Genomic DNA, 16981 nt, shown 5'->3' with positions numbered 1-16981 from the left:
GTCACAAAAACTACATCCTGGCAGTAGCAGTTATTAAATCCCATACCTGAGCAGTTTTATTGCACAGTGATCTAGCATTCAATAAAACTGCTTTCACCTCCTTAGAACTCCTTAAGCCCTGTATAGAATCAGTTTTCACCTCCCAAAAAAAAAAATTCTTCCCCACTCATGTCTCCTCAAAATCACCACCCCACCCCCATACCTCCCTCTCCCTTCCACTACCTCAGTGTTCAATTCTCCCACACAAATCAAAATAAAGAAACAATAATCCCCACCCCCAGAAATCCCAAAAGTCTCACGAAGGGGGTCACAAATGGACAAGCTTCTCTGTGCGCTCCTTCAGCATGCCGCTGCAGCACACCACAAAGCAGCATTCCAATGATTTAAATCTGATGTGTTCTCACAGTGGGTGGAACTCAGGGGGGTCACAGCATCTTGACTTAATTGGTGGTAGTAGTTAAGTAAGGGGAGTTTCAGTGACACCATCCTGCCTATTGAGAGGATTTTGTTGGGTTTTAAGGACCTTAATAATGGGTTTTGCAGAGTCTGTGTGAAGTAGCCAGAAATGGTACTTAAATCAGGGATACTGTATGTCCAAACTCTCAGGGATCACAAGTAAGAAGCTGAAAGAAACCCTAAATAATTTTATTTTGAGCGTAGGAAGCATTGTAGAAAATTCCTGCCAGTGTGTATGTAAATGAGCTATCCCCCAGCATTTGGTGAGTATGTGCTGAGGGATTGCTGCAAAGAAGCTGGTGAAATTACACATTTGCATTCCCTATTGATTGAGTAATTCAGATCCCATTTAGGTCCTTAATCAGGCTCAAAAATTTCTAAAAGTCTGTCCTGATAACTTAATATAAAAAAGGGGGATATTTCTATGCTAAACATATATTAAAACTTTCCCTAAAGGATTCTGGAGAACTATTTAAGGTGATGTCATAGGTGGTGTAGGGTTCTCTCAAGGATGGGGACAGTGAACACTGTAATGAGAGAGAATATTGATGGACAGAGAGCAGAAGGGTTTTCAAACCTCTTCCAGAGATTACTCTAACTTATTTAAAAGGGAAAGAAACACAGAGAGAAGAAGGCACTTACTTTCAGTGTGAATGATGGGTATGTGTGTGTCTGGTTAGTGAGCAATTGAATTCTGAAAAAGCGAAAAAGTCAAGGTAAGGTTCAGGTGAGGACAATTAAACTGTTAATTGTAATAACTGGCTGAATCACTAGAGTATTTATCAGCCTTTGATAGACTAATTAAAACACTGCTTCACTTTTTTGAAGGGGTTAATAAACATGTAGATAAATGTGAACCGGTAGATGTAGTGTATTTGGATTTTCAGAAGACATTTGACAAAGTTCCTCATGAGAGGCTTCTAGGAAAAGTAAAAAGTCATGGGATAGGTGGTGATGTCCTTTTGTGGATTACAAATTGGTTCAAAGACAGGAAACAGAGAGTAGGATTAAATGGACAATTTTCTCAGTTGAGAGGGGTGGGCAATGGAGTGCCTTAGGAATCTGTACTGGGACCCGTGCTTTTCAATATGCTTATAAATGATCTAGAAAGGAATACGACGAGTGAGGTAATCAAATTTGCAGATGATACAAAATTATTCAGAGTAGTTAAATCACAAGCGGATTGTGATAAATTGCAGGAGAACCTTGTGAGTGTTATGATCCCTCCCACGGCCGGAGCCGCGGGAGGTCTCTCACCTCTCTCTTCAGCCAGCTTCCTGCTCAGTCACTGCTGCCTCTCCCACAGCAGGACGATGCCAACCAGGCCTTGCGGCCTAGAAGCTGCCGCTAAAGTCTTCCTGTGGCATGGAGCCGCCGACTGTCTCCTCTTCACCGAGGCAGGAGCCGCGGACTTTGGTGCGCCTCTTTGCAGCTTGGACTGCCACCAACGCTGTCTTCCGGCAGGCCTGAAGGCCTCCTCTTCAGTGGCTGGTGCCGCCTCCAGCTCCTCTTCGCGGCCAGGAGACTGCCTCCTTCATTAGGGCCTGCACAGAGGCTTGGTTCCTGCTCCTGCAGCATGGCCGCTGGCCATGGTCCTGCACTGTTTCCTGTTCCTGCTTCTTAGGTGCGGGCCGCGCCTCCGCCCACGGCAGATATGCCCTGGGCCCCACCTAAACTCCTTCCTGGGCGTTTTCTCATCTTCAGCCCTATTTAAGGGCCCTGCAGTCATTCCTTCGGTGCCTTCACAAGGGGTTAGTCCTCCCTAGGATTTCTCGTCTTCGCTCCTGCTGGCATTGCCTTGTACTTCGTGGGATCCCTCATCGTTGTATGTTTCTGGTCTCTTCTGGATATTCTCCGTCTATGTTCCTGATGTTCTGTGATCCACTCCTGATGTTCCTGATGTCTTGGTCCTGATCCTGATGTATTCGCTTCTGCAACCAGTTCCCAGGTTCCTGCGTCCACCTTTCCTGGTGTGCCACTGTCGCGGTACAAGGCCTTCTTCTTGTCTGCAGCACAAGCCTCTGGAGGGTCATCCGTGCCTGAAGCCAAGTCCCATCTTGGTCCTGTGTTTTTAAATTCCCTGCTTGAAGCCAAATCCCATCTTGGTCTTGTTCCTGAATCTCGTTCCGGCCCTCGGATTCCCTTGTGCCTGCTTTGTCCACGACCTGAACCTGCTCCGCTCCAGTGTGGTCCGTGACCAGCCATGGAGGCTGTGTAGAGCGTGCCCCAGTGCAGGCTTCTTCTGAATCTTCAATATATTCCAGTCTCAAGTTCCACTATTTCTCCTGGAGTCTGCCCCGCTTCCAGCGTGGTCAGTGACCAGCCCTGTGGGTGGGCTGTGTAGGGCATGCTGCGTCGCAGCCTCAACCTAGTACTTGATCTTGAATCCTTGTCTGAGTCTTCCTAGCACTCAGTGTTCTTCCAAGTTCCTCATCTGTGTCTCCACGTTCCAAGTTCCTCGTCTGAGCCTTCATGTTCCAGAGTCCTCATCTGCCCTTGTCTCCTGTCTGGCCTGCCGCCTTTGCCGTTAACCAGCGGCAGGTCCGAAAGGGCTTCGAGTGGTCGAAGGACCACTCCGAGACCAATCTTGCATGGTTGGCCTCACCAAGGCTGTGCAGGTTGGCAGGGGCTTGGATTTCCAGTTCTTCCCAGATGAGGTTCCGTCTCACATGCCTCGGTGTTTCCTTGGAGCTCCTCTCCTGGTTCGCTGTGGTCCAAAGCACACATCTCTTGTTCCCGTGCAACAGCTGCTCATGGCCTCCCATGCAACATCTAGCCAAAGCCTGTGTGCGCAACAGTGAGACTGGAAAATTTGGCATCCACATGGCAGATGAAATTTAATCTGGATAAGTGTAAGGTGATACATATAGGGAAAAATAATCCATGCTATAGTTACACAATGTTAGGTTCCATATTAGGAGCTACCACCCAGGAAAGAGATCTAGGCATCATAGTGGATAATTATTGCAACAGTGGACCCCTGAGCTGAGATGAGTAAGGCCTACCTGAGAGGAGACCTCTCAGGTTCTCATCGTCAGGGAGGCGGATCTCAGTACCAGTCTGGTAATGATCAGCAGCAGGCAGACAGATCCAGATAAAGTCCAGGGTCGAGGCAGGCGGCCAACAGCGGAATCCAGTACACAATCCAAGGATCGAGGCAGGCAACAATCAAGCAAATCCAGGAAACAGTCAGAGGCTGAGACAGGCAGCAAACAGCAGAACCCAGTTACAATCCCAGGTCGAGGCCAGGAGACAATCCAGAAGGAGGGGAGCGGTGCAGGAACGGAGAGGAACAGGAACCAGGGTGAGAAGCAAATAGTGCAGCCAGCAGTTTCAGGAGACCTGTTGCAGAGGCAAGGCTGGAGAGCAGGGATTGAGTTTAAATAGTCCCTGCTGGATGACGTCAAGGAGGAATCGCGGGAACTTTTCCCGCCGCAGTTCCTTTAAGTTCCAACGTGGGGCGCGTGCGCCTAGGTTGCAGCTGGCCTCGGAGGACTGGTGGCGTTGCCAACGGGCTTGGGGAATCACGGCAATGCCTTCCCACTGCCGCAAGAGAGGACAGCTCGGCACCAGGGTCCCGACAGGTAAGAGAGACCGGCTGCACGTTGCTGCGGCCGGCGAACAGAACAGTACCCCCTATCTTACGCCCCCTCCCTGGAGGATTGCGTTTCTTGGGGTAACGGGCATGGAACTGCTTAAGCAGTTTTTTATGCAGAATGTTTGAGGCTGATTCCCAAGTGTTATCCTCCAGCCTGTAACCTTCTCAAGATATCAGGTATTCCCACCTTCGATTCCGTCGACCGACATCTAGAACATCCTTGACTTGGAAGATTTGATCCTAGGCTGAAGAGACCCTTGAGGAGTCTGGAGCCTTTCTGGTGGGCCAGGATAGCACCAAAGGTTTTAGAAGGGAGACGTGGAAAACATTGGGCATCTGTAAGGTAGCAGGCAAGCGTAGCTGGTAAGTGACCAGTCCTATCTGTCAGACGATGGGAAATGGCCCAATATAATGCGAAGCCAAATTCATGGAAGGCACCCTGAGATGGATGTATCTGGTACTCAACCAGATCCTATCTCTGCACTTGAATTGTGGGCCTGGTCGACTATGCTTTTCCATGCTCTTCTTAGCCCTGAGGCCAGCCTTTTGTATCAGAGACTTCGTGCGGCCCATAGGTTCTGCAGTTCCTGAGCTGTTAGCTGGGCTGCAGAAGAGGCTACTGATAGTGGTAGGGGTAGCGGGCGGCTCGGCTGTCGTCCATAGACTACTTGGAAAGGGGAGGTCCCAGTAGCGGTATTGAAGTGGAGATTATGAGAGAATTCCACCCAAGGCAATTGTCCTGTCATTCGTTGACAAACATCCATAAGAACGTCTTCAATATCTGATTTGTGTATTCTGTCTTGCCATTGGCCTGGGGGTGGTAGGCTGTGGTAAAGGTGATGTATTTTTTGCAAAGCGATCGCCAATATATTGCATTGAATTCAGTTCCTCTGACCAAAAGAATATGCCGTGGTAGTCCATGTAACCAGAAGATATGTGTGGTAAACGATCTCGTCAGTTCCGGGGTGGTAGGGAGTCCAGGAAGGGCCATGAAATGATCCATCTTGGAAAAGCGATCAATGACCACCCAGATGATTCGGCAGCCCTCTGAGGGAGGAAGGTTGACCATGAAATCTGTAGAGAGATGAGTCCATGGCTCTTGGGGTGCTGGTAAGGGTTGTAGCAGGCCATAAGAGCGACCTACCAGAGGTTTGCTTTGAGAGCAAATGGGACAAGAGATCACGTAATTTCAGACAACCTCCTTCACGTGGGGCAACCAGTAAAAATGTTGGATTAAGTTTAAAGTTCATGCTCGGGGTGGATGACCTGCTATATGGGAATCATGTCCCCACTCGAGAAACTTCTGACGGAGTATGGAAGTAGCCGGTAGGATTCGGGCAGGATTGAATACATGGCTGAGGGGTTCCAGAGTTTCCTCCACTTCAAATGACCTGGAGAGAGCATCCGCCTGGGCGTTCTTGTGAATTGGTCTATATTTTACCTCAAAGTCGAAGTAAGCGAAAAATAATGACCACCGAGCCTGACAAGCGTTTAATCGTTGTGTGTTCCAAAGATGTTCTAGCTTTTTATGATCCGTATACACCATAATCCAATGTTCTGCCCTCTTTAACCAATGCCGCCATTCCTTGAAGGCCATTTTTATGGCTAACAGTTCTTTATCCCCGATCCTGTAGTTTCGTTCCGCCAGAGAGAATTATTTTGAGAAAAACGAACAGGGTCAGAGGCTCCCCTTATCTGATTCAATACAGTTCCTACTCCCTCCAAGGAAGCATCAACCTTGACGACGAAGGAGCACATGGGATCTGGGTGACAAAGACAGGATTCTTCAAGGAAGGCTTGTTTCAGGTTTGAAAAGGCCGTGACTGCCTCAGGCAGTCAGTTCTTGGTATTGGCCCCCTTCTGGGTGAGCACAGTGAGAGGGGCCACCTTCTGCAAGTAGTTGGGGATAAAATGGCGATAAAAATTGGTGAATCCCAGAAATCTTTGAATTGGGCGAAGGCCGGAAGGTTGAGGCCAGTTTAGGATACATTTCACCTTTTCTGGGTCCATGCGAAATCCATGGCTGGAGATTATATATCATAGGAAGGGTAAATTTTCTCTTTCAAAGAGGCATTTTTCCAATTTAGCATAGAGTTTGGGGGGCTCGGAACCTTTGAAGTACTTGGGTAATATCTCGATGATGTGAAGATATATCTTTGAAAAAGACGAAGATGTCATCCATATAAACCACCACACTGGTGTACACGAGATCTCTGAAGATTTCGTTCATCATACCTTGGCACACTGCTGGAGCATTACACAGGCCGAAGGGCATGACCAGATATTCATAATGTCCATCAAGCATATTAAACGGGGTCTTCCACTCATCTCCCATCTTGATGCGAACCAAATTATATGCTCCCCGCAGATTCAATTTGGTAAAACCTTTGGCCCCTTGAAGTCGATCAAGTAGCTCCGGTATAAATGGAAGAGGGTACCTGTCTTTTCTGGTTATAGCATTGAGACCCCTGTAATCGATGCAGGGGTGCAGTGTCCCGTCTTTTTTTATTACGAAGAAGAACCCTGCGTCCACAGGGGAAGTAGAAGGCCAGATGAATCTCTTGTCAAGGTTTTCTTTGATATATGGAGCCATGGCTTTGGTCTTTGGCAGGGAGAGAGAATAGACCCTTTCACGGGTGGTGTGGTTCCTGGAATCAGATTGGTGGCACAATCAAAGGGACGGTGCTCTGGTATGATGTCGGCTGCCTGTTTGGAAAACACATCCACATAAGCAGTGTATTGAGGAGGTATTCCCAAGGAAGCTGTGGCTAATTGAAGCGGTGACAGAGGCCTCACTGGGAGTATGCAGGAAGACAAGCAATGAGGACTCCATCGGGATAGTTAAAGGGTTCCCCACTCAAAACTGGGAGAGTGGATCTGTAGCCAGGGAAGCCCCACTACCATGGGGTAAACTGCCCTCTCCAGGACATGAAAGGCTATTTTTTCTTGATGGAGAAGGCTGATCCGGAGGGTCAAGGGTTCGGTCGTGATGGCGATCTGCCCTGGTAAGGGCTCTCCATAGATGGACGAAATGTAGAGCGGGGTTTCTCTATGGATGGTGGGAAGTTTGAGGTGGTCTACCATGGCCTTCATAATAAAGTTCCCCCCAGCTCCCACTAAGGCGAGGGTGGAAAACTCACCTGCGTCAGTCATGAGGGTAATGGGTAGACTAAGCTGGAGAGAAGGAAGAGCGCAGCCCAGGGTCAACGCCCCACCAATTCCTAGGCTCTGGAGTTTCCCAGCCTTAATGGGCATTGAGCTCGAAGATGCCCTTGTCTGGCACAATAATAACATAGGCCCAGAGAGCATCGTCAAAGTCACTCCTCCGAAAAAAAGATGGCTCTCACCAAGCTGCATCAGTTCTTCCTGGTTTGTTGATCCAACCGAGGCAACAGGTAACAGGATGGGAGGGCGTGAGAAGAAGGGAACCAGTTGTACCGACCTTCGTGAGACCCATAACTCTTGATTTCTCTGTTGGAGTCATCTATCGATCCTCCCAGCCAGATCAATGAGAGCATCGAGGGATTCGGGGAGTTCTCTGGCGGCCAGCTCATCCTTGATTCATGAGGATAGTCCTTCCAAGAAAATGCTTCGAAGACTATCCTCCCTCCAGTTCAACTCCGAAGCCATAGTCCAGAACTCTATAGCGTATTTAGCCAGGGTCTTTGAGCCCTGGCGTAGATGCAGTAGGTCCAACCCCACGGTGTTGTGTCGGCCGGGTTCATCGAAGATTAACTTAAAGGCCTTAACGAACTGCTCCAGGTTTTGAAGCAGGGTGTCGCCTCTCTTCCAGAGTGGTAATGCCCAGGCTAGGGCCTTCCCGTCAAGAAGGGAGAGGATGAAGGTTGTCTTAATAGAATTGCTGGAGAACTGCGAAGGCTGCAAGGAAAAGTGCATAAAGCATTGATTCAAGAATCCTCAGCACAACTTAGGATCCCCTGCATATCTGGGAGGTATTGGGAGATGGATTCTGGTGGCCACTGGGGAGATCAACGGAGAAGCAGTAGAGGCAGTAGAGGCGTCCAGGTGGGCATTGAGTCATTCCACTGATCCGGCAAGAGCCTCCAAGAATTGCTGCTGCTGTTGGATCTTTTGTGCAAGTCCTGGAATGGCCTGGAGACCAGAGAAATCTGCCGGGTCCATGGCCTCTGCAAGCTATTGCGACAGTGGACCCCTGAGCTGAGACAAATAAGGCCTACCTGAGAGGAGACTTCCCAGGCTCTCGTCGTCGGGGAGGTAGATCTCAGTACCAGTCCGGATAACGGTCAGCAGCAGGCAGACAGATCCAGATAAAGTCCAGGGTTGAGGAAGGCGGCCAGCAGCGGAATCCAGTACACAATCCAAGGATCAAGGCAGGTAGCAATCAGGCAAATGCTGGGAACAATCCGAAGTCGAGACAGGCAGCGGACAGCAGAATCCAGTAACAATCCAAGGGTAACGGCAGGCAACTAGCAACAGAATCCAGTATACAGTCCGAGGATCAAGGGAGGCAGGAAACAGTAGAATCCAGTAACAATCCAAGGGTTGAGGCCAGAAGGAGAGGAGCGGGGCAAGAACGGAAGGAACAGGAACCAGGACGAGGAGCAAATAGCGCAGCCAGCAGTTTCAGGAGACCTGTTGCAGAGGCAAGGCTGGAGAGCAAGGACTGAAGATTAAAATTACTTCCCTTGATAGATGCCGGCGGCATTCCTCCATTGGTCCATCTTCCCGATGTAACGTCGGCCCGTATGATATAGTGAGGGCAAAGGTAGCGCCGGCACCAATTTGAATATTGGCAATATGGCCCGCGTGCAGGAGATCGCTCCCGGACCCCAGCTGGACTTTTGGCAAGTCTTGTGGGGGTCAGGAGGCCCCCCCAAGCTGGCCAAAAGTCCCTGGGGGTCCAGCGGGGGTCCGGGAGCGATCTCCTGCACTCGTGACGTCGGGTGCCAGGAACCAAAATGGCGCCGGCGCTACCTTTGCCCTGTCACATGGTAAGGGCAAAGGGCCACCGGTGCCATTTCTATTAACGCAGCCGTGGCCCGAGAGCGGGAGATCGCGCCGGGACCCCCCCAAGGGACCCCAGGTAATTTAAAACATTTTGGGGGGGTTCAGGAGGGTGGGGGATTTGTTTTAAAGGGTCGGGGTGGGTTTTAGGGTTGTTTTGGTGTGCCGTTTTTCCCATCCTCCCCCCTCCCCCGATAAAACGATTTTTTAACCAAAAAAACCATGACGATCAGATTTCCCCCCCCCAGCCAAAATCGATCGTTAAGACGATCGATCACACGATTCACATCCCTAATATTAAGTAATAAATTACAATTACAATATCCTTCAATGCCTTGTTCTCTTGCTTTAGATCCAAAATAGACTGAAAAGTGTCATCTTTTTTGGTAACTAAGAAATAAATGGAATATCCTTCTGCAACCCCAACACAAGTACAACAGCTCTTATGAGACGAAAACAGTCCAGTGCTACATGCACCGCTTCCCCATTTACCGCAGAAAGACAGGGAGAAACCATAAAATTGTCTGAAACTTCAAAGCCTAACCATCTCTTACCACATCTAGAACACACTGGCCCATTGTTATTTGGACCTATCACCAATAAAAAATAGAAATCCAGCCTCCAATCTGAAACTCTGGAACCTGGGTTTCTATGCTTCCCAGTACCCTCTAAGTTCCCACCTATACTATTCTTTTTCTACCATAAAAGGGCTGAAATCTGCCAAAGGGATGACCTCAGTAGGCCAAGGTATTTCTCCCTGGCTGATAATGTCTAACGTCCTGAAACATAGTCCAAGGTTGAAACCCCAGAGAAGCTCCCTTAGACTTATCCTCAGGAAGTCTAAGAGACTTACTCCCTCAAATGTTTAACTAGCGCCTCCAGTTCCCTCTCCAATGAGAAGTTTCCCTTTATAGAAAGTTTTTTCAACTTTGTCTTAGAGGCTGAGTCTGCTATCCAGTTCCTCAACCAGTTCAAGATCACTCCTGATCACAGTGATCATAAAGCACACCTAGGTACTAAACAGGTCATAAGAGGCATCAGCCAGAAATGCAGCCCCTGGCTCTGACTGAGTTGCCCCCTCCTGTAGGCATTGGGATAGCTTTAAACCACCACAATACCTCTACAAACTACTACCTGTAAGGCCAATCTTGCAGCCTCAAATACTTTCTTGAGCATGTATAATTTCTCTGGACTCACATATTCTTCAAGCAAGGATTTGTTTCTCCTGTACTGAAAATTCTTGAGGTCCATACCTCTCTCCACTGTAAATGTTGTTTTTCTTGTGACTGCACATATCAGTGCATCCATATGAGGAGTCCTAAATCTTTCCTTTTCCTCTGTTAGAAGGAAATAAAACCTCTCCATTGTTTTCCCCACTTAAATCTGTTCATCTCTTTTGATCCAAACAGTCAGGGCCGTCCAGTAGAAAAGCAGACTCTTTCTTCCTGGCTGTCTGATTGCATCTCATTTTGCTATAAAAATGCTTGAAGGAACCCATCTAAAAAGGTGAAGGTTCAACAAATTAGAGAAACAGCAGCCATATTGGCTTTTCATTATTCCATTTCTACAGTATAAAGGATATTTGCAAAGTGTCAACTTGGTCCTCTATTCACATCTTTACAAAACAATATTGATTGAAACAGCAGTCTTGCACCGATAGAGGAGTAGTGTTCTGGTTAGAGCAGCAGGCTGAGTCAGAACTCAAATCCAGCTGACACTCCTTGTAACTTTGGGCACATCACTTCACTCTCCTTTGCCTCAGATACAAACTTACAGGCCGATACAGTACAGTGCGCTCTGGCGGAGCACACTGTTAACCCGCGATTGGACGCGCATTTTCAATGCGCTAGCATTACCCCTTATTCAGTAAGGGGTCAAAAACATGCGTCCAACCCCCCCAAACCTAATAGCGCCTGCAACATGCAAATGCATGTTGATGGCCCTATTAGATATTCCCGCGCGATTCAGAATGGAAAATGTGCAGCCAAGCTGCACATTTTACTTTCAGAAATTAGCGCCTACCCAAAGGTAGGCGCTAATTTCTCCAGGCACCGGGAAAGTGCACAGAAAAGCAGTAAAGACTGCTTTTCTGTGCACCCTCTGACTTAATATCATGGCGATATTAAGTTGGAGGTCCCGAAAGTCACAAAAGGTTTAAAAAAAAAATAAATTTGAAGTCGGCCCGCGGCTCATGGGTTGAAAACCAGACGCTCAATTTTGCCGGCGTCCAGTTTCCGAACCCGTGGCTGTCAGCGGGGTTGAGAACCGACACCAGCAAAATTGAGCGTCAGCTGTCAAACCCACTGACAGCTGCCGCTCCTATCCAAAAAGAGGCTCTAGGGATGTGCTAGTGTCCCTAGCGCCTCTTTTTACCTCTTTTTACCGCCAGGCCTAATTTGAATACTGAATCGCGCGCACAGGAGAGTGGCCTGTGCGTGCACTGGTAGAGTGGGCGTTCTCCCGCTCTCCCGTGGACTTTACTGTATCGGCCCGTTAGAGCCTTATCTACTAAGCATTTTTCTCATAGACTCAAAATGGGAGTATAACAAATAGGACCTTAGATTATAACTTTCTGGGGATGGGGAGATATCTAATGTAGTCCACTTTGAAGTGTCATGGAAGGAAGAATATAAATTAAAAATTATTATTATGGGTGATTTTGATCAAGCAGTCCTCAAAAACCTCTTCAATTAATACTTCAACTCTCTCACCTGCTTCTCTTTTCTTGGGTTGTAGGTAACTTAAGCAAGGCAAAAATTTATCGTGCATCCTTTAGCTCGGGAGTCCCCACTTGTGTGGCTGTTTGTGTCCTGCTTGTTGACAGATAAAGCAAAGTTGTTTACCTGTAACAGGTGTTCTCTATGGGCAACATGACAAATCAGCGACACAAAATTCCTTCATATCTCCATTCTCCATATCTCCCAATAAGGTTGAAGCTTAGCTAATGAAAAGACTGAGGAGACTTGTATGGGGCTAGAGCGCAGGAACATTCATGCATGCCCAAAAATACTTTTTTCTGAGCTCTGAGAGAGAGAACATGTGTGCCTGATTTGTCCTGCTGTACACAGAGAACATCTGTTACAGGTAAGCAGCTTCACTTTCAACAGTTCCTTATGTCCTTATCTATTGCCTTTGGTCTGTCATCTTCTCCTTTCAGTGTGATTACTGAGCAAAAATATGTATTTAAGATATCTGTTTTCTTCTTCACTAAATCTGTCCTCCCCTTTAATTCTTACTATTCCACTTTTTGTCTTCCTATTCCTTGACATAAGGATATCATCAGAAAACTGGCAAGAGCAGAAGATTTACCTTAATAAATAGGAAAATGTATTTATATGACAGAGCAATATGTTGTTTAAGTACTTAATGACTCTTTTTGAATTAGGTGGATCTTTCAGCCCAGTACATTAAAACAGCAGTGAAGAACATTGGGACAGTGTTTCTAATGACAGATTCCCAGGTGGCTGAAGAACAATTTCTGGTATTAATCAATGATCTCTTAGCATCAGGAGAGATCCCAGGGCTATTCCAGGATGATGAAATAGAGAGTATTATTGGTGCCATGAGACCTCAAGTGAAGTATCTGGGGCTACCAGATAGCAGAGAAGTATGCTGGAAGTACTTTATAGATAAAGTTCGGAAAGAATTAAAGGTAAGGTTTGCTTCTCATTGGACTGAATGTGATTCCCTCAATTCTATTTCCTTTGAAGCTCTTTGACCAATATATTGTCTCATATATAACTGATATAGTTCAAATGCAGGCTCTCCAGTATATTTCATCTGTGGTTCTCTACTGTATCTCATCTTTCCACTCTACATCATAGTCATTAAAACATCCTATAGCAATTTTTTAAAGAATTAAATGGCATAAATAGAATGCAAAATAGTTATCCTCTAAAACTAGGATGTATCATATTTTCACAACACTTGAAGATGGGCATTCCCATAACTAACTTGTGACTTTACCACTTATGAGTGAGAGAATCTTCTCCTCACTCATTCAATAAGAATAAAACTTTTATACACTGGGTAACTCTATAGTATGTCATTCTTTGCCATGTTTTTGTTAGGGATGTGAATCGTGTGCCCGATCGTCTTAACGATCGGGTTCGGCTGGAGGATGAAAAAAATCTGATCGGTGGAGATGTGAATCGGAATCGGTTCCGATTCACATCGTTAATTTTTTTTTAGTGAGGCCCGACCCTTTAAAATTGACCCCTTACCTTCCCCCACCCTCCCGAACCCCCCCCAAAACTTTTTATGAGTACCTGGTGGTCCAGTGGGGGCGCAGGGACCAATCTCCCGCTCTTGGGCCATCAGCGCCATTTTGGCTGCCACTCAAAAATGGCGCCGATGGCCCGATAAAAATAAAACCCACCCGACCCTTTAAAAATGACCCCTTAGCTTCCCCCACCCTCCCGATCCCCCCAAAACATTTTAAAATTACCTGGTGGTCCAGTGGTGGTCCCGGGAGCGATCTCCCGTTCTCGGGCTGTCGGCTGCCACTCATAAAGATGGCGCCAATGGCCCTTTGCCCTTACCATGTCACAGGGTATCCGTGCCATTGGCCGGCCCCTGTCACATGGTAGGAGCACTGGATGGCCGGGAAAATTTCTATTGTATCGTGCACTCTAACGATTTTTGACGATTTAAAAAATATCGGACGATTTTTTTAAATCGTCAAAAAACGATTCACATCCCTAGTTTTTGTTATTATAATGTATCTGACTGTTGCATTATCCTGCTTATTGTAAACCACTTTGGGCTGAACGTTAAGTTTTTTGTTTTCTCACAGGACAAGCAGGATGGTAGTCCTCACATATGGGTGACATCACAGGATGGAGCCCAATCATGGAACACTTTTGGCAAAGTTTCTAGAACTTTGACTGGCCCCTACTGGGCATGCCCAGCATGGCACTAACCCTGCAGCCAGCAGGGGTCCCCCTTCAGTCTTCTTTTTTCTGCGCAGCAGTTGCCATGCAGTTAAGGAGCTCCACAGAGATTCCTGACAGGAATTTTCCTCACGGAAATACTAAAAAATTTCATACCCCACAGGGGTCCCTCCTTCGAATTTTTGGCTCCGCGGTACTCCATTAAGTTTTTACCCGTTTTCAGTCGATTCCCGTCGAGTTTGGCCCTCGTGGCCTACTGGTTGTTGACTGTACCGCAGCTCGAATTTTTTCATGGCCATGGCATCGGGGTTCCTTTGGTGCCCGGACTGCAATCGCACCATGTCCATAACAGACCCTCATAAGGTCTGTGTAATGTGTCTCGGATGTGAACATGATGTCCTGACCTGCACCAAATGTGCCCTAATGACACCAAAAGGTCGCAAGGCCAGAATGGAGAAGATGGAACTTCTCTTCCGTGCTCAAACCCTGACGCCATCAATTGCATCGACGTCAGAACCGACACCGTCAACTGCGCGCCAGTATCGACCACCGGCCGGTGACCGTCCGGCATCGACAACTTCTCGGCCTTCAACTACCTCTACTCCCCCTCAGGATCGAGGGGATCGTAGAGAAAAACATTGCCACTGACATCGGAAGTCTCGGACCATTGAGGGAGCGAAATTATCGACCTCGCCATCGTCCAAGTCGCCATCGAAGAAACCCCGTCCAGAAAAGGCACCAACCCTTTCTGCGACCGGGTCACCAAGGCAACCCTCACCCGGACGGGTATCGGGAGCCGCGACTCCACCTTTAACGGTGGTCCCTTCGGCTATGCCTCTGCCTCCTTCTTCCCTTCCGGAGCCAGAGCTACTTGCTCCAGGTCTCCGTGAAGAACTGGACCGGATCCAACACATATGCAAGTACACATGCTCTTGCAATAAAATACCCTGTCAAGCATCATACAGTTTCCAATACACCCCCCAAATTTTGTCATACATCTCCATCTGATCTTTCAACATGTATGTTAGCTTTTCAATTAACGCAATATTGTGCACCTGTGCCTGCCAATGTGCCATGGTAGGAATCAACTTCCATTTAGTCTCTAATACAAATCTAACTGCCAATAACTTTTTTTGAATTTTCCAATTCCTTTATCGTCCCACCATCCTAACATACCAAACTCAGGAATTAAAGTGAATAGCATGTCCACCATTTGTCCAATCAAACGTTGAACTCTCCCCAAGAAGGACTGTACCATTGGGCACTCCCACCACATATGCATGTATGATCCCATTTGCTCATATCCTCTCCAACAGAGAGGAGATGAAGTTGTACAGAATTTATGAAAATAAAGTGGTTAACTATATATAAAACTAGCTTGACCATAAGTTCTACCCTGTGAGCGCACATCGAAGACCTATGCGCATTGCGTCAGATCTTTTTCCATTCCGTTGCCTCAAAGTGGCGTTGTAGATCTATTTCCAACTGACTCTGTACTGCCAATAAGGGCTCTTTCTCCAAAGCAATCCTGGTAAAAGCCTTGTATAACTCTGAGCTAGCTTTGGTTTACAATGGGCCTGGCAGCAGAGGTTATTCAATTGGATTAGGATCTTCCCAAACCCACCCCTCAATTCTGCGCCTATCCAACTCCCTTACCAACTTATCATAATATGATCTTGTCTGCTCCGATATCTCAAACTCATCCTGGAGGTTGACAAAAGATTTTAATTGCCTATCTTCATACAAATGTCCTAGTTAACTCAGATCTGCCTCCCACCATTGCTTAGCCTCCGCTCTAAAAGTATGAACTGAGAGCACATGGTTACCCCGCAAGGTAGAAAGGGCAGTCAGACCACTCCCTCTCAAATCATAGACCTACAACCCTACAAATAGATGCTCACACCTGTATTGTGCAAGCAATAAAGGGATTTCTCTGACTCGCCCTTCTCCCCCCCCCCCCCCCCCCATGGATATTGGGGTTCGTAAGATAACCGATATAAGATCTGTCTCCCCTGCCAGTTCAACCTCCAAGAAGTACCAGGGAATAGTTCTATGATTGTGCAACCATGTACATAAATTCAACAACCTGGCAGCTCAGAAATAAGCCCGCAGGTTTGGGAAGACCACGCCCCCTCTCTTTTTGTCGCAACAAAGTTCGCATCTTCACCCTTGGAAGTTTTCCCTCCCAAAGAAACCTTGAGAGTACCTCATTTACCATACAAAAGAAACTATCAAACAAGAAACAAGGCACATGTTGGAACAAATAAAATAATCTCGGTAGTACATTCATTTTTATGATCTTCACCCTCCCTGCCCAAGATAAATAATGCCCCTTCACTCAATCTTGGTGAGCACTGGCGCGTAATTTAGTTTATATAAATTGCTGACTGAACGAGGCGTCTTCTTAAAGGAATCCAGACATGCAGGAACTTCTCTCGGGGCAGAAGTGCCAATGGGAAATATTTCTGATTTATGGTAATTAACATGATAACCCACTACCCTCCCAAAATTTCATAATATCTATAGCAAGCAGGGTCCAGTCCTTTTGGGATTGGACAGGAACAGAAGAACATCGCATATAAAGAAATGATATGTTTCTTCGCTCCCCACCCCCCGCCCAAATCCCCTGCAAAAAGAGGTCCACACATATTTGACTTGCTAATAGCTCAACAGCAAGGTCAAAAAGTAGCGGCAACAGCAGACACCCCTGCCATGTACCCTTCTGGATAGAGAAGAATTCTGACAAATAACCCTACCCGTAACCAAGTCATATTGTACATATTGTATATAGGCTATATGCCACTTCCATATACCCACATTTTATATTTAATTTTAATTTTATTCATATGTTACAATGTTTCTTATATTTATTGTTTAATCAACTGTTATCTTGTTACAATGTAAAATAGGGCAGTTCCGGCTCTATTCAATCTGTTATCTGGAAACCGATGTGATATCTCGATCGAATGTCGGTATACAAAAGAAATAAATAAATAAATAAATAAATAAATTAATGAGTACCCAAGCCCTGGGTTTCGTATACAATACT

The 16981-nt window shown here is 46.8% G+C and overlaps 1 protein-coding gene across 1 annotated transcript in view; it reads left to right on the top strand.

Moving 5' to 3' along the window:
• Positions 1-16981, top strand: part of DNAH17 (dynein axonemal heavy chain 17) — a 1486981-nt gene that overhangs the window by 1155608 nt on the left and 314392 nt on the right. The window contains exon 54 of the mRNA XM_029599137.1: positions 12426-12692. Within this exon, the coding sequence (XP_029454997.1) occupies positions 12426-12692 (267 nt within the window). The remainder of the gene's footprint in view (positions 1-12425; positions 12693-16981) is intronic.

Source organism: Rhinatrema bivittatum, chromosome 4, assembly GCF_901001135.1.
Source record: "Rhinatrema bivittatum chromosome 4, aRhiBiv1.1, whole genome shotgun sequence".
Taxonomy (NCBI): Eukaryota; Metazoa; Chordata; class Amphibia; order Gymnophiona; family Rhinatrematidae; genus Rhinatrema; species Rhinatrema bivittatum.
Note: the sequence above shows the minus strand (reverse complement) of the source record. Positions and strands in the feature narration are given on the sequence as shown.